Raw genomic sequence first — 21,796 nt, 5'->3', positions numbered from 1 at the left:
CCCCAAATCTCGTATAGTAGCCAACCCTCCCCCATAGTCTCTTATGTAGTAGCCAGCCCTCCCCCGTAGTCCAGATGCCACTGTGTTTCTGGCGTCTGGACGCTGCTCACATACTGCTAGGCCACAGGCTAAAAAGTGCCTCCGGCCTACAAGATTATAATATGGAAGGTCTAAGCAGCCGTTCGGGCCTCCCATATTATAATCTGCAATGTTGGCAGGCCAGATTTCATATAACAGTAGAATAGTGTGGTGGTCCAAAAATAAATGGCACCACGGGCCAGATTTGGCCTGCGGCCCACAGTTTAACATGTCTGATATAGATGATGAATGCATTAGCACTAGTCCTACAGCATTGAGCCACCACAGGTTGGAGAACATTGCTGCTTCTTTCTGGCACCATCTCACTTGAAACCAAAAGGTCACATACCTGAGCACCCAAGAAAGAGGCATCTGTAGTGAGCACTTTCTATGGTTAGGGAACCAGGGACATACCCCTTAGAAGTCTGCTCATTTGCAGTCACTATTTTACATCTTGCTGAGTAAAGGGATATATTAGCATACAATTGACCATATACCTGAGATATCTATTCTAGAAGGAAATTACAGACTGGAAGGCATGCTTGTAGAATTTTGTTTGGGAGTACCAAATCTAAAGAGAATTTGGAGACCTAAAAGTTTTAAGGCGAACTAGACAGTGACCCTAGAGTGAGTAAATAAATATTTCACTTCCTGATTGAGAGTCAGTTTATAGGAAAATAGAAACTATATGTTGTGAAGCTGGAAAATGACTGCAGTTCCTTCTGTAGAAGATATTCGAATGGAGCTTTTCCGAGACCGTAGTGGAAGTATGGTATCATACAGACCTCTCTCTCTCAGGACGACTGAAAGCACAACTATAGTTTATGTAAAAACTGTGAGTGCTAACAAGATCCTGGAAGAGAGACAAGAGAATAGTGGAAGCAACTGTTGTTTCTGAAATATATTCTATGGTTTAGCAAAATTTATATATACCACTTGGTAATCTGCTCAGTGTGACATTGAAATCTCTTTCTGGTATTTGAAGTAAGCCCCCTTTAACCAACGACAGATTCTACAATCCTTCCTAGCTGAGGGCCAAGGAAAGGACTCTTTGAAGGGATATCCCAGGTCATGGCTTAATGGGCATAAATCACCTAGATTTTAATTTATAGATTAGAACTAGGTACTAAAAATAACTTTTGTATAATAATAATTCAATTTTTCCTCCTCTCTCCCTCCTCCTTGTGAGTAGTAGCTATTTCCTAAAAATCCAGATGTGCTCCCTCTGGACAAGGTGGCATCCCTCCCTCTATTATTCATTGTAAATGCAAGGATTGTGATTTGCTTTAACCGTTGGTTGCGCCGATGCTTTTGTATGATTCACAATGTTTTTTCTTGGAAGCTTGATATTCTTTTAAGTCCTGGGGGTGATCTACACCTGTTTAGAGCACATGCATGGTCTTTGTTATAGATAGCATCCTCAGTGACCACCCCTTAAGTACAATCCCCTGAAAGCGGAGAACATATACAATTACAACACATACAGTAGGAAGCAAAAATACAAAAAATACTGCAGTGTATCTAAGTTTTACATGCGGTCATGAATATTTTTCCTGTATGACATAGAATTGAATAGAATTAAACATGATATACTGTAGGTTTATTTTTATTCAAAAAGTTACTGTCTCAAGACATAAATACAAATCAGAAAACGGTACAGAGGACAATAGAATGTGGAGGACAACAGGTTAGGTAAATATATAAAACATTTTAGCTGGTTGAAAACAAAGCTGTAGGAACTGCTTTCACAAAGATATACTCTGCTTAGAGTAAGAAAGAAATCAACTTAAGTTTAAAATGGTATATACACAGTCTTTTCAGCAGTTCTAATAAATGCAGTGGTGTGAAGGTAGGGTAGGCAGTCATTTCAGACATTGAGTACTTATGTAACATGTTTTAGACATAACAGGTTCTGTGTTACAACTATGATGTTCAAAAAAAAATTATATTTTAGAATTCTCTAGATAATTTATGGTTTTTGGCTACCACAGCCTAAACGTGATTGTTACATTTTTTTTTTTTTTTAACAGTATTTTTTTTCTTTTTTTTTTCTTTTTGTACACAAGAGAAGTTTGTGTATTGCAAGCATAAGGCATGGAATGACTTTAAACCTCAGGAAATGAAAGACAACTGACAAAAATATACACATGAAATATAAGTTAAATTTAGTTTAATGTCTAGCTGCCTAAGCCTGGCAAAAATGAGTTGATGTCAGATGGTGAATATTGACTATTAGTTGTGAACTAAGGATGATGTGTGGAGCTTTTTATAGAATAAAGCTAAGTGTTTACGAGTTTTCTAGATTCTTAACCTAATTTAAAAATAGAAGAAATGTACTGTAACCTGCTGGAAGTATACTTAACCTGAAGACTGCTTGCAAAGACAAATAGATAAAACAAATATAAAATACAAATTTAAAAATCATTTTAAAGCGATCATTTACGCTTCAACTATTTTAAACATTGTTAAAACTTTCAATATATTTCTGAAACCTCATTTTAACTTGGAATTTAAAAGTAAGAAAAAAACTAAACAAACTGCGCAATTATAAAATCAGCACCAATTTATATATATATATCATTTTTATTTAAAATTTAGAACCCTATTCCCACACTCTAATAAGCTGTATAATTTCTGTTTAAAGTTTTTTTTTTTTTTCTGCAAACATACTACAATAAGCTTTTTATTTGGAGACAAAATACAGTGGCACTACTGGAAGGATTTTCACAACATTACATGTTTCTTAAAGGACAAGCAAACTTTTAGGTTGGTTAATAAGTAAGCGTTATGTTTTGATACCTTCGGGCAGTTAACAAAAGTAGTATATGAAAAAGGCTTTCAGTAAGGCTCCTTTTCATTAACCCAGTTTAAAAAGAAAAAAGGGGGGGGGGGCCTTCTGTATTTAACACAAAAATGTTAAAAATTAGGAACTGTTCGCAACATACTGGATAACTATAAAAATGGGATGACATTAAAAACAGAGGGAATTCATAACCATACCCAATCACAGATGTAAACGCTAATCAGTTTCATAGTGTTAACACTATTGACTGGCAGGCTATTTTTTTTTTAATTGAAAGAGACATAATAAAATAAAAGAAAGGGCGTCATAACTGGACAAACTAAATATATATAAATAAAAGGTTTATTTTCCAAAATAATACATTGTAGCTTATTTGCAAACTGTTTACTTGTCCTTTATAGTTCTGTTTTTGTTTTTTGTGTTTTTTTTTTTTTCAGGCATTCAAAACTGCCCCTCAATGCACTTAATCTTGGTAAGCATATCAAATTCTCCTTAGAGAAAATTCTGTACAGAATTTCATTTTATCTACCACAAATCTGTCATTAAAAACTTTTGCTTCCATTTAAAAAAAACTTCACCACAGAGTTGATAGATGAACTGGTATTAAAACATTGATACCCCAAGAACCTAGAGAGAAGAAAAAAAACAAATGGAAGTTAGGAGTATGTAAAAATGTAGATAGAAATGGAAAACGAAAAACAAAAGAGACTACGTTGGAGTTTAGCAAAATAATAGTACAAAAGCAAGTAAAAGAAACAAAAACAATGAAATGTTATGGGAAGAGATCTATACTTGTGAAGATGTGTTTTGCTGCCATCAGCTGTTTATTGTAGTGAATGACATTCACTTACAATTTACATGAAGTGGTTTAACAAACTTTTCTTGTGTTCCTTTGCCATGTATTTTTGGCAAAGCAGCTCAGTGTATTTATAACAACTGTATTAACGGTTTATAAGTAACAAATTTTAGGTAAAACCCACAAATTATTAGAAAAAAACAAATACAGACTACTTCAATTATCTCTCTATACATTTATATATTCTCCAGACAGACCCAGCCTCACTCAAGATCACACCACCTGTCTAAAGAGGATCCATGTATTAAGTTTATCACTTTTTTTTTTTTAAATCACTAAGGCTGCATTCCCACGTTCCTTGATCCTGACGGATCACGGACGTGGAATGCATGTACCGGAGTCCCCCCGCGGCCGGACAGCATCTGTAATTAGATGCTGGGAGCGGGGGAGACTGTACTGTTACTACAGCGCGGCGCTTATGAATACAGTCTCCCCCGCTCCCAGCATCTAATTACAGATGCTGTTCAGGCGCGGGGGGACTCCAGTACATGCATTCCACGTCCGTGATCCGTCAGGATCACGGAACGTGGGAATGCAGCCTTAGGCCTAATTCTCATGCTGCGTTATCCACGGAGCGTGAAGCTGTGCAGGATTTCCATCACTCCTGGCGTCATGTATCAATATGATGCCGAAAGAGCTGAAAGGGTTTACTGATCAGTAAAGTCTTACGAAGATTTAAACACTTTCATCTCTCCCAAAATCAAGGCCACTGCGTAGCTTCACGCTCTGTAAAATCTGTGAATTAGGGAGCGTGAGAATAAGGTCTAAAACATGTCAGAAGATAGCGTCAGTGTGGTGCTGGGATAGTATCATAAGCCCTTCAACAAAGCTCTCAGTCAAGGACCACCTAAATACTTAACTAAAAGCGAACACTATAACTAGGTACACAAAGCAAACTGTTTCCAATAAAAATAATAAAAAGCAAAATGGATACAATATATTATGCTTAGTGTTGGGCCGGAGGTTGATGTAAAGAGATTCTCTCCTTTGATGTTCTAAATCCCAGCCTCATGCATCAATCATACGCCACCCCTACTGAATTTTCCTGTCTGCTTGGTTTATATAAATAATTTTAAGGCCATAAGTTGTGCAGTTTACAAGCAGAAACACACTCATATCAAACGGTTTATAGTTAACAGTCAAATCCTAAAAAAATGTACTACAGAATAAAGTTTTTTGGTTACGAATTACGAATACAAAATATATACTAAAATTATGTTCCTGTACATGATTGGCTACATGTTTCACAAAAACAGATCAAGTTTTAAACCATTCAATTCTCTAAACTTTGAAATGTGTATTTTTTAATGGGTTTACCCAAGTTTCCTTTTAGATGTTTTACAAAGCACATTTATTTCATTATTTTTAGAATGGCAGGGATTATGTATTTTAAGCTTACAGATTCATCCATGATTGAAGCAGGATCAAAGAAATCGGGTTTGAGCTCTGTTCTTTCTCGTCTGTTTTTAGATGGTGGCTAAAGAGAGGAAACAAAGTAAAAAAAAAAATAATTATATGATGCATGCTGTTGTAATACACAAAAACAAACACATGGTCACTAGCCTATTTTTTTTTGTTTAATATAATCGGTTTATTGATGTCCAGGCAATACACTAAATGAGCCATTTACATTGCACATTTCAAATAGTACTTTATCGCCTGGGAGATACTTGATATTATGTTTAAAAGGGTACCCCAGAAAAATACAAAATTTGACTGGTAATCAACTAGTGCCAAAAAAGTTACTGACAGGAACAAGAGTGGCAGCAGAAAGCATCATGTAGACTGGAAAGAAAACTCCACTGCTGAAACTCCAGTATTTAAAGGTTTGAGTTTAAAGAAAGAAAAAAAAAAAAAATGTACAAATCCTTTGGGTGGGTGAGGGGGCTTCTTTAAAGTATGCAAGCTACTTTTGCTTGATTACTATAAAAAGGTTGTAAGTAATTCGAAAAAGGTTGAATGTTTAAAGGAGTTTTCCAGGCTTCGGGTACGTGCCAACTTGTAGCAGATTCCGCAGCTCGCACCCGCTGGCGGACTCTGGCAGCCATCCGCATTTTCGTCCGTGTCATAGACTCCATTCTATGTACGGGCTGATTCCACCGTCCGTCCAAAGGATGAATAGGTTCAGTGTTTCAACGGACGTCGGAATTTGCCCATGCATAGAATGGAGTCTATGACACGGGCGGAAATGCGTGCGGCCGCCAGAGTCCGAGAGAGGGGGTGAGCTGTGGAATCCACAATGCGTTTTCCGTCGCAATTCCGTAGTGTGCACATACCCTTACAGGAAAAAAAAATACTTTTTTCCACAAACATCCTTCTTGTTCTTATTTTGTGTGTGGTATTGAAACTCAGGTCCATTGATGGTAAAGGAGCTGAATTATAGTACCACACACACAATCTGAGGACAGATGTGGTGCTATATTAATTCTATAATATAACTTCTATCATTTCTAACTTCTATTAGTTTTAGATTGCATAACACATGTTTCTTTCAAGTCTCATAAAATTTTAAAATAGGTTCTTACTTATGCTTCTAACAAATAACATCAGAAGCCAGGATGCCATAGAACAGGTGTATATTTTACACCCTTCAATAAAGCAGTGCCTATAGCTTTACCAGATTTATTAAAAAAAACAATAACCACAAATACTGAGAGATATCACTGACTCATATAATGGTCAATAAAGGGTCGGTTGGTTTTTTGTTTTTTTTTATGGTAAGAATAGCACTGCAGAAAACACTATTTGTGCCATAAGATTATAGCTATATGTATATACATACACACACCTACTGCACATAATCTTACTATTAACTATATACACAGACATCAATATAACTTACTAAGTCTATATCCATTGTGTCAAAGTCCATTCCCTCATTAAGATCTTCAATTCTGCCCTCAGATGACATCATTACATCTTCAACAATTGGTTCTTCATCATCTTCCATTAACCCAGGGTTACGCCGTCTTAAAAGGAAAAAGCCATGGTTGGAATATTATGTTTATTATAAATGCACTGTGGACAGAATTCTAAAAGATCTAGAACAACCAGTCAATTGAACTTTCTCCTTTAACCCCTTTCTGACATATGAGGTTTGCCCATGGAAGCCTGTCACTTAACAACGCATAGCATACATTTATGCCATTTAAGGGAATCTGGGAACTCAGACATGACCTGAGTTGCTGACAGTGTTATATAGGTCACATTTCAACATGGTACCTTTAGCAGAAAAAGTGCAACCTTAGTGTAGCCAAGTGTCGCAGTGGCACTCTGGCCGTGCCGCAATCTGTCACGCCTTCCTCTTTGGTTTCTCCTCCCTCCGGCATTTGAACAATAATTTCATATTGGTCTCCAGTTTCCAGGAATTCCTGAGCCCTAGTCATTCAAGCGCCATAGAAGCCGTGAAGCTTTCTTCCGACAATGCAAGTACTCCGCTCTCCCTGGACACGGAGCATAAATGAGTTTATGACGCAGGACATGCAGGTCATCTTTGACGCGGGAATTGGAGGACGATTCGAAATTATTATTCAAAACGAGGAGGGTGGAGGAAGCCGGGAAGAGGGGTCACAGAGTGCAGCACAGCCAGAGAACCGAAACAAATTTGGTCACACTAAGATCGCACATTTTCTGCTACACAGACTGATAAGCTAGAGGTACCATGTTGAATAGGGTGGCACCTATATAACACTGTCAGCAACTCGGGTCAGGTTTAAGTGCTGACAGATTTCCTTTAAGTCCAGGGGCTCTAAGCAAGTTTAGGAGCGGAGCTTGCTGCATAGAGGGTTAGGACCTTGCTATCAGCAGCCAGGTCCTCATAATATTGTTAGAGACTTCACAGTTTCTTACATGGCTTGTTGCAGATTAGTCCGCAGCTTCACATAATTCATTGCTGCTCTCTCTTGCTGTTGTCTTGCTACTTCTTCTTGCTGTCGCTGAGCAAGCATCCACGTTACCTGTGTACTGAACACAATTTCACGCAGGCTGTTATTATCAATCTTGCTTTAAAACAATTTAATCCCAGTCAAACTTCAGCATTACACAACTTAAGGAATTGTATCATGTAACACTTACTTATAATCAATGGAAGGTTGGTGATGCTCAGGCTGCATTGGGTAAACGGGCATGTAACTTTCTTCTGGCCGCAATCGTTTGGGTTCTCTCATGATTGTGGATGTTAGTTGTGGAGTTTGCATCATGACTGGTGTATTCATCGTCTGCTCCCGGTTTAACCACATACTATCACTGCTACTACTTTCTTCAGCTAACATGATAAAAAAAAAAATATATACATTTTATATATGTACACACAGATATGCATTAAACCTTAAAAAAGAAAGATTACTTAGTTTGTGGATTACCTTCTGGTATTTTCCGTTTCCCTGTTGCCGGTTTAGATTTTTTACTCCTTACTGAAGAGCCTCTGCCACTCATTCCACTCATAACAGACATAGTGTCGTCATCTCCTCCAGCTAATAAAGAGTTTCTATAAGACATGAGTGGTAGCCAGACATCTTCTCTTCGGAGAGACATTTGAAACGTCATAAACTTTTCCAAGTATGCGTATCTATTAAAAAAAAAAAAAAAAAGCAAAAACAAAACAAAATTTGCATGGTTTCTATTGCAACACACATATGAATGGGTATATATTAGTTTACATTAAAAATAAATGACCCATATAAGTCACTACTTACACTGTTTTCTTGTCCTGTCTTAGTAGTTTGGATGAAAACTCGCTGAGAATGTCAAGAAAAGCCATGTTTAGAGGTGGATGGACCTCTCCTTGGGGGCTTGGCTCTTTAAAGGCAAATTCTATACCATCCCTATAATATACAAAATGTGTTTAGTTAGTAAAAAAAATTAGAATAAATATAGATGCTACACCTAGTCATTTGGCAAAAGGTCCTCCACTCTCCACATCAAAGTGCAAGTCTTAGAAGCTCACAGGGAAATTAAACTGAAGTACACAACTTATATATATTAGTTGGTTATCGGGAAACGTGATGCAAAAACACTGGAACATCATAGTGACATTAAGGTGGCATGGAGAGAACTAGGAAGCCAATCCCTTTCAAGCAACACTGGTCAGTAACTGAGCTCCAATGCTGGTCAATTAATCCTCTGGATACCATGAGGTATCAACGGGAATATATGAACTATTAACATTTTGTATTAATCCTGCATTGTGAAAACCATAAAAAGGAGAAAATGCCTAAACTGATGTATTTTATTAGATCTAAGGTGGGGAAAAAAAAGGGGGGGGGGGGGACAAAAAAACAATAAAAAAAATAAAAAGTAACTAAAAAAGTGCCAGGGTACTAATAAATCTACAGATCAAAGCACACAAAAAAACCCTCTCAGATAACTATATACATGGAAACAAAGTCAGAATATGGCAGACGGTGTGTGATCCTTCTAGACATCAGTCATATTTAAAGAGTATCTGTCAGCTACAATTCATTTTCCAAAGAGATAACTGTTGGGTCAAGGAGACACACGGTACCTTTCATATAGCAGTCTTTGCTTCTGGAACATAGAAAAACAATTATATTCTTCAGTACAAAGAGGCTTTCCCAAACTCCTGAAGTGCAGCAAGCCGTAACACTCCTTATTCCCCATCCCATACCTGACCCTCCTTGCGACTCAGCTTCCAGGTGTCAATCAGGCAGGGAGGGGAGAGGAAGCATTGTAACTATTCAGGACCTTGGCAAAGCCTATCTGACACTCTGTATCGGAGAAAGAAAGAAAAAAATCTTTCTTGAAGCACAAATGGATAGATGAAAAGGTTCCTGTGTCTCTTTGACCTAACAGTGTCATCAGTTTGGAACGTAAATGACAGCTGACAGATTCACTTTAAGAAAATCATCAGCACATTCTGAAATTCTTGCTTACAAAGAATGGACATTGTAGTAGTTGAAATGTAGGCCTTATCCACAAACACCCGGCGCAGTCTGTCTTCATGTTAATGCAATTTGGAGCCCATTGACCCTACTGCCCTAATCTGGCTGTGTTCTTTGCGTTCTCATTAGCTTGAAAAAGGGCATAAAGCCCAAATTGTCAAACAAACTTTAACAGCACTATATTGACATGGTACATGGATTCTACAAAGATCATGAGCAATTTATGGCATGTAACTCTTAAACTGTGTGAATCACATTTCTTCAAAACTCAAAATAAATGTGGCACAACCGTTTTCCACCACAAATAATGTGTTCTATTTCCAGTGTCTCACAGATATAACCTCTGCCTGTTGTCATTGAATGGAAAAACTGTCCCAAATATTAATAGTCTATAATGAAACTAGTGTGATGTATGTTCTTCACACAAAGTCAGACACATACAAAATGTTTCCCCCCCTAAATAAAGCACCTACAAATAATGTTACAACTGGTTAGGTTTTATCTAAAAACATGTAAAATAAAGATGTGATTACTTGTGTAACATTGCAATGGCTTCTCGGGTTTTAAGCTGATCAAGTCCAAAGGTTAAAGCAAAGCGCCTTGCAAGCTCTTTTATGCCGCTGAATGTTGGTGATGATCGGTCAAAGTTAAAGCTATGCTCCTGGATCATCTCATTGAAAAGCTGTTAATGGGGAGAAGAAGAAAAAAATCAATTAGTGCATGCAAACTTTTCACTAGTTCTTATTTTCAGAGATATCTTACACTAATAAAACATTATATAAGGCTATGCTTAGCAAATGACAATGAATTAATTCAGTACTATGCTAAATAACAGTTTTACTCATGCAGATCCCATATTTTATAAAGGCTCCATAAACCTTCCTAAAAGTTGTATTTGTAACTTAACATTTGTGGCCTACGTACACTCACCGGCCACTTTATTAGGTACACCATGCTAGTAACGGGTTGGACCCCCTTTTGCCTTCAGAACTGCCTCAATTCTTCGTGGCATAGATTCAACAAGGTGCTGGAAGCTTCCTCAGAGATTTTGGTCCATATTGACATGATGGCATCACACAGTTGCCGCAGATTTGTCTGCTGCACATCCATGATGCGAATCTCCCGTTCCACCACATCCCAAAGATGCTCTATTGGATTGAGATCTGGTGACTGTGGAGGCCATTTGAGTACAGTGAACTCATTGTCATGTTCAAGAAACCAGTCTGAGATGATTCTAGCTTTATGACATGGTGCATTATCCTGCTGAAAGTAGCCATCAGATGTTGGGTACATTGTGGTCATAAAGGGATGGACATGGTCAGCAACAATACTCAGGTAGGCTGTGGCGTTGCAACGATGCTCAATTGGTACCAAGGGGCCCAAAGAGTGCCAAGAAAATATTCCCCACACCATGACACCACCACCACCAGCCTGAACCATTGATACAAGGCAGGATGGATCCATGCTTTCATGTTGTTGACACCAAATTCTGACCCTACCATCCGAATGTCGCAGCAGAAATCGAGACTCATCAGACCAGGCAACGTTTTTCCAATCTTCTACTGTCCAATTTCGATGAGCTTGTGCAAATTGTAGCCTCAGTTTCCTGTTCTTAGCTGAAAGGAGTGGCACCCGGTGTGGTCTTCTGCTGCTGTAGCCCATCTGCCTCAAAGTTGGACGTACTGTGCGTTCAGAGATGCTCTTCTGCCTACCTTGGTTTTAACGGTTGGCTATTTGAGTCACTGTTGCCTTTCTATCAGCTCGAACCAGTCTGCCCATTCTCCTCTGACCTCTGGCATCAACAATGCATTTCCGCCCACAGAATTGCCGCTCACTGGATGTTTTTTCTTTTTCGGACCATTCTCTGTAAACCCTACAGATGGTTGTGCGTGAAAATCCCAGTAGATCAGCAGTTTCTGAAATACTCAGACCAGCCCTTCTGGCACCAACAACCATGCCACGTTCAAAGGCCCTCAAATCACCTTTCTTCCCCATACTGATGCTCGGTTTGAACTGCAGGAGATTGTCTTGACCATGTCTACATGCCTAAATGCACTGAGTTGCCGCCATGTGATTGGCTGATTAGAAATGAAGTGGTAACGTGCAGTTGGACAGGTGTACCTAATAAAGTGGCCGGTGAGTGTATATGCAGGTCCAATCTAAGGAACATGTACCCATCTAGTTCTCAAAAGGACATTTATAACAAGAGGACATTTAGGATGCATAATCTGTGAATAAGCCATTATTGTCAAGGTGAGACTACCCCTTTAAGCCACTATTCCTTTGTGATTTTTGTATAGAATTCCTTTAGGATAGATTCAAACTGAATAAAATAGCCTGGGATCCCCCCTCCCCTTAAGTAGCCAAACTATTCAAAATGTAATTATGTATTAAACTAATCTTAATTCTCACTGAAAAGTAGTAAACTTACAGGGCAAAAAAAGATAACATATGAACCTGATATTGTACAATATATAGGGTATACTTAAATTAAAAAAAAAAAAAAAGTGACCCACAACACAGCATACCTGTTGTAAACTGAGAATGAGAGTCTTTGCACATTGGATTTTATCGATCTGTCGGGTTTTGCTCATGGTTTCTTTTATGATGTCTCCATAATCATTATAATACTATGGAAAAAAAATGATTATATTAGTAACCCCAGTACACAAACAATATCAAGGGAAATTGTTCAATTAACTTTCATACTTCAACAATAATTCACAACAGCTTGCTACAAGGAAGAGAACAATTCCACACAGATGACTTAACGTACAGATTTTTGCTAGGGCTACAACACAAACGTTTCTTAAAAGGGGTTGTGAGGCTAGCGGGAGATGTCTGAAGGTTTCTGCTTGCTGGCCATCGCTTTCTTAAATTCCTACTATTCGGAAGTAAGCCTTCTGAGGCATGGGATGTGCGAAACTACGTCGAAGTGTGATGTCAAACAGCTGCACAGTATTTCCGATATTGCTGAGACAATGTGCAGCTATCGGACATCACTTGCAGGCATGCTTTGGAAGGGAGGGGGAGAAAAAAAAAGTTTCAGCATCGCATAACCCCTTTAAACGTTAAGGTATAACAGCAGTGCTCAGCACTAGACATAAAGAGTTTGACAAAAAGGCTTTGTCTGGTAAGAGACATGTCTTAAGTTCAAATTGCTGAAAAGATATGCAGGATGCAATAAAAGAAACTGCTAATTCTTTTGACAGCTATCAAATCTCTTCACATACATACCCTCATATACTGCTTGAAGATGTCAGCTGCACAATTCATTTCCACCACATTATACACTATAAGCTTGCAAAAGGCTGCAAGCAAATTTCTTCTTTTGTGTAATGCTTCAATTTTACTGGCTTCATCATCTTGTTGACCATCTACATAAAATATATATATATATAAAAGATTTATCCCACATAAAATAATGTTGACTATAATATACAGGTATCAAAACACAGTCGTCTGCAATATATGGGAATGCAAAACGCAAACCCAGGTCCACCAATAAAAAAGAGCTACACCACAGAGCAGTGGAACAAGGTGGCCTTGTCTAATAATTAGAGGTTTCCCAGGAAAAAAAGTACTGATATGATTTCAATAATTGATTGGCGCACCACCAGCAATCAGCTGTTCGGCACACACAGTACACTGAAAACAGGCCCGGAAGCAGTGGTCTTGTACTCAGTGTAGTGGCAGAATTGTATTACTGCAGTCTCTGAGAAGCCAACTACTTCTGTCCAGGTTCTTCTGCTTACGCAGAAACTGAACAAATTTTTGACGAAAAGTGTGGGTGTTGGCAGCCCACCGATCAACTATTGATTGCCTTTGAATAGTTTTTCCTGCTTCAAAACCTCAAATGTTTTTCTCTTCACCATCTGGGCAGTGGTGCATGTGCACCATAAATTTGGGGCAGAGATGGCACCAGGGTGTACAATAGCAAGCGATCAGCACCACCTGCTTTATATTGTATGCATTCCCCTGCATAAAAACTGCTCTAAGTTGTTAAGGAGTGGACCTCTTAAAGGTGTTATATGGGAGCTGGCACCAAGACATTTTTTTAATTTTTTTTTTAATTTATAAATTTTTTATTTATTTTACAAAACAAACAAGACACTTCACAAATATTATTAACCCCAATCCCATCCCACCACAGAGAATACCCCCCAAATAAGTCACCGGTCTCTTACAGCAACTCATAGTACTGTGGAGTCACCCTGCGGCCCAACCAACACCAACCCAAAACCTTGGGGTACCTATCCAACCCTCCAAAAGCCCACCCCTATCACAATATTTCCCTATCCTACCAGTGCGGAAACGTCCCCGTCCCCCCCAAAAAACGACAACACCCCCTCCCCCCCCCCCAACCCCCCCACAACAACACCACCCCCGGGCCAGACCAGACAGACCACACTAAGCCACTCTGAGCTAACAAAATACAAACACACCCAAAAAACAAAAAAAAAAAAAAGAAAAAGAAAAAAAACCCCGACAAATTGTCAGATCCCCCTAGTAGATTCAACCGCCGTATCCACCCTGCTCACGCACTACCTACTCACTTTTCATATCATCTCTGCCCCCCGCACCAACACATTTGTAGCAAAAAATGATTTCACCTTTTCCTGTCCTGTGATGCATACAAGCTGTATCAACTCCAGTGGGTGTGGGCAGTAACTAATATTCAATATCCTACTGTATTCAACAGCAAAAATGGCATCCAAAAGGTTTGATAGGAGGTGTCTCCCTGTTTTCCAACTATTAGGAAATTCCAGAGGCAGGGCCAAATTGGATGCATAGATATAATACACTGCAGTTTAGAAGTACTGTAGTGTATTATATGAGTGAAAGTACCTGTTAGTATTAAAAATAAAAATAAAAAACATTTGACATGTCTGAGATCTTAACTGTGGGAGACCAGGCAATTCCAAGAGCAGTTGTGCAAGTAATGTTAGCTGGGACAAGCAAAAATCAAGAACTGAAAGTGACCTGTTTAAAATATGTACATTAGATAATATTGAAAAACAATAAAGCAACTCAAAACGTTTGAATGAAAAGAATATGTAATATGTAGCGCTAAGTAGCCACTTACCTGAACTGCTATTATCATCATCTTGGTCAATGAAGACATGGTCCAAAATAAAGCTTAGTAACTCAGATTGTAATGAGGAATCTGGGGAATACACAAGTGGCTCTAAAGCTTCACGGCCCCCGACTACAATCTGGTGGCTAAATATCATTAGCACATCGCTGAGAATAGTAAATGCCTGGAACAAATAACGTAAACACAAACTTTAATAAAGATACATTTACAATTAAATAATCTGCAATCATTTCTTTACATCTTAAGTTTTAACCATAAGTGTGCAAAATTGCAAGTACACAACAGCACAATTGCAGTGTACAACAGTGTATTGTTTATAAGGAAATAATCCCCAGCTTCATATCTGCACCGGCAGTCCTTCGTTTATATACTTCAGTATTGAGCAATCTATACAACCTGTGCTATCTGCCAGAACAGCTTCAGCTAAGTGTGTTTAGTATACCATGTTTATATGGCTCAGATTAATCATACTCGAGTCTGACATGGCATTTTTCTTGTTTTATTTAAAGTAGATCAGAAAAAGTCAATGTTCTCAACCAATTACTAAAATACACAATGCCTTCATGTGGTTATTTTGAGGCAAACAGATATTGCAATTGCAGATTTCACGCAGGGAACTCACTTTCCTAGTATGACCACAAGGTGGTACTGATGGGTTTCCTAAGACCAATCAACAAGACATCTAGGCTCTAACAATGTCTTAGACATTAATACAAATATGTACATCTTTATGTATTTATATCTATATACACAAACATTATATACAAATACACACATCAGGATCATTAATAATACCATGTAGTCATGCAGCGTATGCTTTCTGGGTATTCATCTCATACACACAAGCAAAGGCTTTTCACATTCAATATATTTCCAAATTTAACAATGTATTTTTTACACCTTTTAGGGGAATATTTATCATGTTGTAACCCTGGCATACGCCTTAGAGAAGGCGCAAATGTTAACGTTCTCCTTGGCGTATACCTGAAGTAAGGCATGCTTGTTTAATGGCCAGAGTACGCCGGTCTTAATAAATGCCCCCTTAGAGTACAGAGTTAGGCCATGTTCATACATCGTAAGAGACCGGGTCACGGAACGGACGGTCTCTGAAAAGATCATCCTGGCCGGTACTGCAGTAGCGGCCGGATGATCTTTCGGACCACAGAGTTCTGATGCGGGCACATCCGTGGGCGCCTGCATCAGAATTCCCCACAGCACACAATAGAGCGTACGGCCGGAGCCGCTTGCTCTATTGTGTTAACTGACAGAGTTTTTTTGCAGCTGCGAGGGATCCCTAAAGGAATTCATACCATTTGTATACACTCCAGCCGGGATCCCATAGAGCACAAGACAACATATCTTTTCGCAAAAAGTCCGTCAGTTATTGCCGATTGCGACAACGGCCGTACTTTTACGAAAAGATACGTCGTGTGAACATAGCCGCAATAGTGGATAAAGCCGCAGTGGTTGTTAACCCTTTTTTAACATAAGGTTTTTGTCATTTACTTACACAAAATAAGAGGCATCTGCTTGTATTCCTATACTGTAATAAATACTCTAAAGTCAATTATTTTAACTATATAATAAAGCCACTCAAATTTTGCAAACAAAAAGACTACAAACCTGTTCTTTTACAGCAGTGTGCACATTGGTAAGGTAATGCTGACATATTTGGCAAAATACCCTCATTTGTCTCTTCAATGTTATCAACTCCTCCTAAAAATAAAATTTATTTGTATTAGACAATAGAAGAGAACAAAATTACAGCAGAAAAAGTAGACAAGAGTGAGAAGATGCAATAATCAGAAAATACCTTAGTTGAGCCAGTTTCTGATATTTTTGCAAGTTGCCAGAGAATCACATAATGGGTACACTGTAAAGCATGGATGACGATCTGAAACAGAAGCACGACACATTATGTTACCAAAGAATTATTTAAGTAGCACACTTTTTTTTTTTAATTTGTTCCCCGGCTGCAGGGTCCCCTGTAGACTCACTTGTGATGACTGCGTTCCCGGAAAGCTGCTACAGCGCTGTTGAGATCACACTGACACCTATGTCCTCCAAACCCTCTGAAAATCAGGGTCTTTATTGCATCTCTATGAGAGCGCTCTCATAGAGATGCACTGAAGAAACTGACTTCTTACTTCTTTAGATGCAGGACAGCAAGTGGGCGTTAGAGGAAAGCGATTATAACGGGTGAGTATATGGGGGGAACCTGCAGTCAGGGAGCAATTTAAAATAAATAAATACCTGTGAAGTGTAATAAACTGACCTGCTCTGGCATGTCTCCATTTTCAATGCCAGTTTTTAATAGCTTGTAATTGCTGCTGAATAAATCCCACCTGGAAAGATCATGTGCACTGCAAAACACAGAAAGGGTTCTTTTGTTCAAATTTCTCTAAATTTGAAGTCCATAACTCATGAATTTAAAAGGGCATAAAAGGAACCTGAGAGCCCGGAATCCAGGGCACAGCCCTCAAAACTCACCCACTTCTGCCAGTCATGCCATGGAGAAATTGATCTGCATGCTCAGTATGTAAATTATAAGAGATGAGTCCAAAATCCATAGGAAATCACTGGAGCAGTGATATCCTATGGACGTCAAACTTTTCATTTACATATTGAGCACACAGATTGCCGGTTGGCGATTTCTCAGCTGCGGAACAGTCAGGAGCGAGTAAGCATCGGGGGCTCTACAGGGGGGGGGGGGGGGGGGTCAGGTGGGCTCTGCCTCGTGTGTCAGGCTAACAGGTTCCCTTTAAGTCATTATCCTGCAATATTCAGTATTGTATAATTATTTAGAATACAATCTTAAAAGGTGTCTGTACTACAAAACAGGATAGCTGAATAATCCAACGGGTATTAGGTATTCTAAAGTAAAGGTCAATACCTTGTACTGACCCCAAACCCGGAAGTGATATATAGCAGGGATTGGAGTATAATGAAAGCACAGGGAACTTTTTTTGTTTTTACCACCTGCCTGGGCACCAGGGTGGATAAAAATCAATGATTTTTTTAAAAAAATCGGATTTTTTTGATTTAAATCGGATTTTTTTGATTTAAATCGGATTTTTTTCAATAAACTGCTTTTTGAGGAAAATATTTTACCATCCAAAGGTTCTTCCATCATGAGATAAAGCTGAGTTGTTTAACTCAGTAGAATAAAGGCTGTATATGTTCTCAAATGTTACAACATGAACAGAGTTGAGAAAAAGACCTTAATCCTATTGTTCTACAAACCTATGAATACAGAATCATCCCCTTCAGTACCAAGTCCAAGAAGTTAGACAATGTTTCTGATTGTTTGGACTATTTTTTTTTTTTTTTTTGTTTAGCCAAATTAGTTAACATGGATGTTTGTTTAAGCAAATAACGTATGCTGTAATGTTGTTATTGTTTCAGTTGAATAAATCCATTTAAATTGTTATTAAGTTCAGGATTATTTTTCTCCTTCCTAAGTACAACAGAACAGTGGTGTCCAAATATGAATGATTAACCCATTAAACTGGGGAGAAAAAAGTAATATAAAAAGTGATTCTAAAAATCTTCATCTACTTGCATGTTAAAGTAGCAAGAACTAGTTTAGGTAGAAACTTTGATTTAAATCACTGATTTAAATCAAGCCTTCCGGACTAGTGATTTAAATCGTGATTTAAATCGTGATTTAAATCAGTTTGATTTAAAACAAATCCACCCTGCTGGGCACCCATGTAAATCAAAAACTAATAATCCAAAACCCCCCTCTAAACCTACATTTTACATTTGGAAAAAAACACCACACAATTAAAATAATAATTTATATATAATAATGAACACATACTTATGGAAAGCAGTTATTCTTTTTAGTGTAGACAGCACTTGATATGCATCATCTTCATCAGGTTCTTCTTCCTAGAAATGATTATAGAAAAAGAAAAACATTTTTATTTCTGGATACTGATTTTCTCTCAGGAATCCTGTAGTAGTATGAGAGTAGGTATAAAATATTGGTGGATCAATTGTTATGATATTACTTAAAAGGAGAAGTCCAGTGCCCAACATTTTTTTTCAAAAGAGTTAGGAAGGAGGTGGCTGGACATAACTACATGCACCTACCTACCCAGCTCCAGTGCTGGGGCTCTCTGTCAGCTCCTCAGATTCTCGGTCGCCTCCTGGTCTGAGTGGGGACCCAGGTTGTGACCTGTCAGCCCTGATCAGCCAGTCAGTGGCGGTAGCGGGGTCCCTGCTCAGCCAGTCAGCGGTCCTGCCTCAGCCGCTGACTGCCTGAGTGGGGCTGACACATCATGACCCAGGGTCCATCAAATCAGTATCAATTAAATTAAACAGTAATTGTTGTTTTAAGACGTTTCTGACATGTCAGTGACATTTCTTATGCTTAGATCAAGGACAACCCAGGTACTTAGACCCAAACCGACCAATAAAACAACTGAGCAAAAGCACCAATCTAAATGCTGGACCTCTTCACTCTGCTATTCTCAGCTCTCCTCAGTAAACACATTATACCAAGTACAGATTAATAGAAATTCTCTCAAAATTTAAATTTATAGAAAGCCTCTTTCACTAAATCCTTACACAACATGCATGGCTTTGAGGAAAGCAGAGCATTGCCAAGTGGAAACAGATACAGTGCCCAGCTGAGCACTTCTGCTCAATTGTTTAGAAATCAGTAGGTGTCAGCATCTGGACACACATCAATTTAATCTCTTTAAATAGATTTATGACACATCAGAAGTTTCTTAAAGCAACAGCGACCCTTTAAAGACCCCTAAACACCAAACATTTTGAATGTGTTAATCGCGTTCACCCCTGCTTCCATTTTCATTTATCACTTATTAGGTTGGCAGATGATACATATGGGAATATCCCTCCATATAAGTTCCAACTATTGACTCCACACAAAAAAAAAACAAAAAAAAAAAACAAACCTCCTGCAGGAAGTCTTCAAGAAGGCGATTAAATTTATCTGCCAGTTCATCAATTAATTGACTCTTTGCAATATCCACTCTATTAAATATTGTAAACTCCTCGTTGCAGAGAGCATGATAGGTTTTCGAACAAGCTTCCAAGACATCTGTATCCGTGTGCTTTTCAACAATACTCCGTATCTGGCGAAGTAGCGCTTCCAAATGCTTTGTAAAAAAAAGAAAAATAACCCCAAAAGGTATACAAAGTTAGAAACGTCACTGATAACACACACACGACCCAGTTAACATGTATACTGTTGCCAAATGTTACTTTGAAGTCTACAGCAAATTATGACAACCATCAAAACAAGAGTTTTTGTAGTCATGTAGATTTTTTTTCAGCAATGCTTCATACTCTGGTATGGGATTTGTATGCAATTTTTTTAAGGCTACTCTAGGACTTAAATAGGCCCTTAAGAAGGGACACATGGACTTCATTGGTTGGTGTCTTACTGCTGAGACCCATACTGATCAGAACAACAAGCTGGAAGAAGTACATGGTACTGCATTTCGTTCCCTGGCATGTAGCTATCTTTGTCCAAGCAACTCGATTATAAAAGTCTATGGGGCTTCCTAGATGGAAAAGACTGACAACAGGGAAGTCAGCACAATGCCACAACGTGCTCCCTACTTCTTATCCTTTTCTAAGTAAGCTGTCTAAAAAATTTTAATGACTGAAATCCTTTCAACATAAAAACATAAAAGTGCCACAGCACACTGCAAATGCCAGAACATGTGGTTAATATAGACATTTAGAATTGCAAAACTGCTATTAGGAAAAAAAAAAAAAAATTACCTTTTCTAGACGTCCTGTTGTGTAGATTTCCAGGTCAAAATATTGGGGCAACTGCAGGAGATTAGTCACCTTCTCTGCATCAACCGAATACTAAGTAAAAAAATTGTAAAATGCTGTTTTATTTCTACTATACAAACATATTCAATACACCAATCCTATTGCATTTATTACATGCACACATCGGGATATACATGATAGTACACACTTTTGCTAAAAGCTGTGGCAGAGACACTGCAAAGAGTTCTGTAAGGCGAGTCTTGTCATCCAACTGTGCTTTCTTTTCTTTAGCAGTCAGCACCTAAAAATACAAAGATATTAAATAACCTCTAAAACTGAGTATAGTAACTTATATAGAGTCCAAATAGTTAAGTAATATCACTTCAAAAACAGACTGACAGGCTAGCACTTTTTTAATGAAGGCAACCTTAATATGCTTCTCTGTATGAGAGGTTGCTGTAGACAGCATTTAAAGATGTTTTATGGGTTTCTCACATACAAATAGAATGTCCTTTCAGCAAATTAATTGAGGATCACTACAATCAACCTCCCATAATCTTCGGGAGGTCACTTACATGCAATTGAGTAAGCTTTATTGGACAACAAATTTAAATTGTATAGAATTTCTGGTTAATACATTCTAAGCAGTAATTTTACCCTTTTTCCTGTTCCTCTGCCGACAGGTGGGTGGCATTCAGCAGCTTGGCGAATTGTACAGAGCATAATTTCAATTAGCGCACTTTCCTGACGGTCTGTTAGTGCTGTAGGGGTTAAACATGGAAAGGATGTTCAGGAGCAAGTACTTCTGGCAAACAACTGACCTCTGGTCTCTTCCCCCGAAATGGACAGAATGAGAATTAGTTGTGCACCAAGGAAAGGAATTTACTGTGTCTATATAGCACCTATGTAAATCCTTATGGTTTCGATGGCAACAGACCAGAGTTTCGACGGAGGGAGGTAAAGAGAGTGAGTGTGAGAGTGTGTATGTGTGTGTGTGTGTGTGTGTGTTGTGTGTGTGTGTAGATAGAAAAAAAAAATAAAGCATTATTATGGAGTACTTACCTTCTTCACCATTCAGAGGATCATCCAACAACAAGCTGTTCATACATTCCCAATCCTTTAACAATTCAGTGGCACAGTCCCACATACTGTCTACAAGATAGGCGGCATGTTCGTGCAACTATAAAAAGGGGAAAAATCAGGCTTAAACAAGAGTTTTTATTTGCTAACCAGAAATGAATATCTTGAAAAAGTGAACTGACATACTTTTCAACACATATTACTTGTGTATACAGCAATAA

General features: G+C 38.3%; 1 protein-coding gene across 2 annotated transcripts in view; it reads right to left on the bottom strand.

Moving 5' to 3' along the window:
* Window positions 1-1,668: 1,668 nt before the first annotated feature.
* STAG2 (STAG2 cohesin complex component) overlaps window positions 1,669-21,796 on the bottom strand; it is an 80,939-nt gene continuing 60,811 nt past the window's right edge. For both annotated transcript variants that reach the window (XM_069986806.1, XM_069986805.1), the window contains exons 16-35: window positions 21,558-21,675; window positions 21,153-21,256; window positions 20,704-20,796; window positions 20,499-20,588; window positions 19,664-19,867; window positions 18,559-18,629; window positions 17,011-17,098; window positions 16,549-16,629; window positions 16,359-16,451; window positions 14,724-14,898; window positions 12,875-13,014; window positions 12,166-12,267; window positions 10,171-10,319; window positions 8,432-8,560; window positions 8,099-8,304; window positions 7,812-8,001; window positions 7,587-7,700; window positions 6,580-6,706; window positions 5,137-5,214; window positions 1,669-3,508 (exon numbers count right to left, since the gene is read on the bottom strand). In XM_069986806.1, coding sequence (XP_069842907.1) covers window positions 3,485-3,508; window positions 5,137-5,214; window positions 6,580-6,706; window positions 7,587-7,700; window positions 7,812-8,001; window positions 8,099-8,304; window positions 8,432-8,560; window positions 10,171-10,319; window positions 12,166-12,267; window positions 12,875-13,014; window positions 14,724-14,898; window positions 16,359-16,451; window positions 16,549-16,629; window positions 17,011-17,098; window positions 18,559-18,629; window positions 19,664-19,867; window positions 20,499-20,588; window positions 20,704-20,796; window positions 21,153-21,256; window positions 21,558-21,675 — 2,376 coding nt within the window. In that variant the 3' untranslated portion in view covers window positions 1,669-3,484. The remainder of the gene's footprint in view (window positions 3,509-5,136; window positions 5,215-6,579; window positions 6,707-7,586; window positions 7,701-7,811; window positions 8,002-8,098; window positions 8,305-8,431; window positions 8,561-10,170; window positions 10,320-12,165; window positions 12,268-12,874; window positions 13,015-14,723; window positions 14,899-16,358; window positions 16,452-16,548; window positions 16,630-17,010; window positions 17,099-18,558; window positions 18,630-19,663; window positions 19,868-20,498; window positions 20,589-20,703; window positions 20,797-21,152; window positions 21,257-21,557; window positions 21,676-21,796) is intronic.

Source organism: Dendropsophus ebraccatus, chromosome 10, assembly GCF_027789765.1.
Source record: "Dendropsophus ebraccatus isolate aDenEbr1 chromosome 10, aDenEbr1.pat, whole genome shotgun sequence".
Taxonomy (NCBI): Eukaryota; Metazoa; Chordata; class Amphibia; order Anura; family Hylidae; genus Dendropsophus; species Dendropsophus ebraccatus.
Note: the sequence above shows the minus strand (reverse complement) of the source record. Positions and strands in the feature narration are given on the sequence as shown.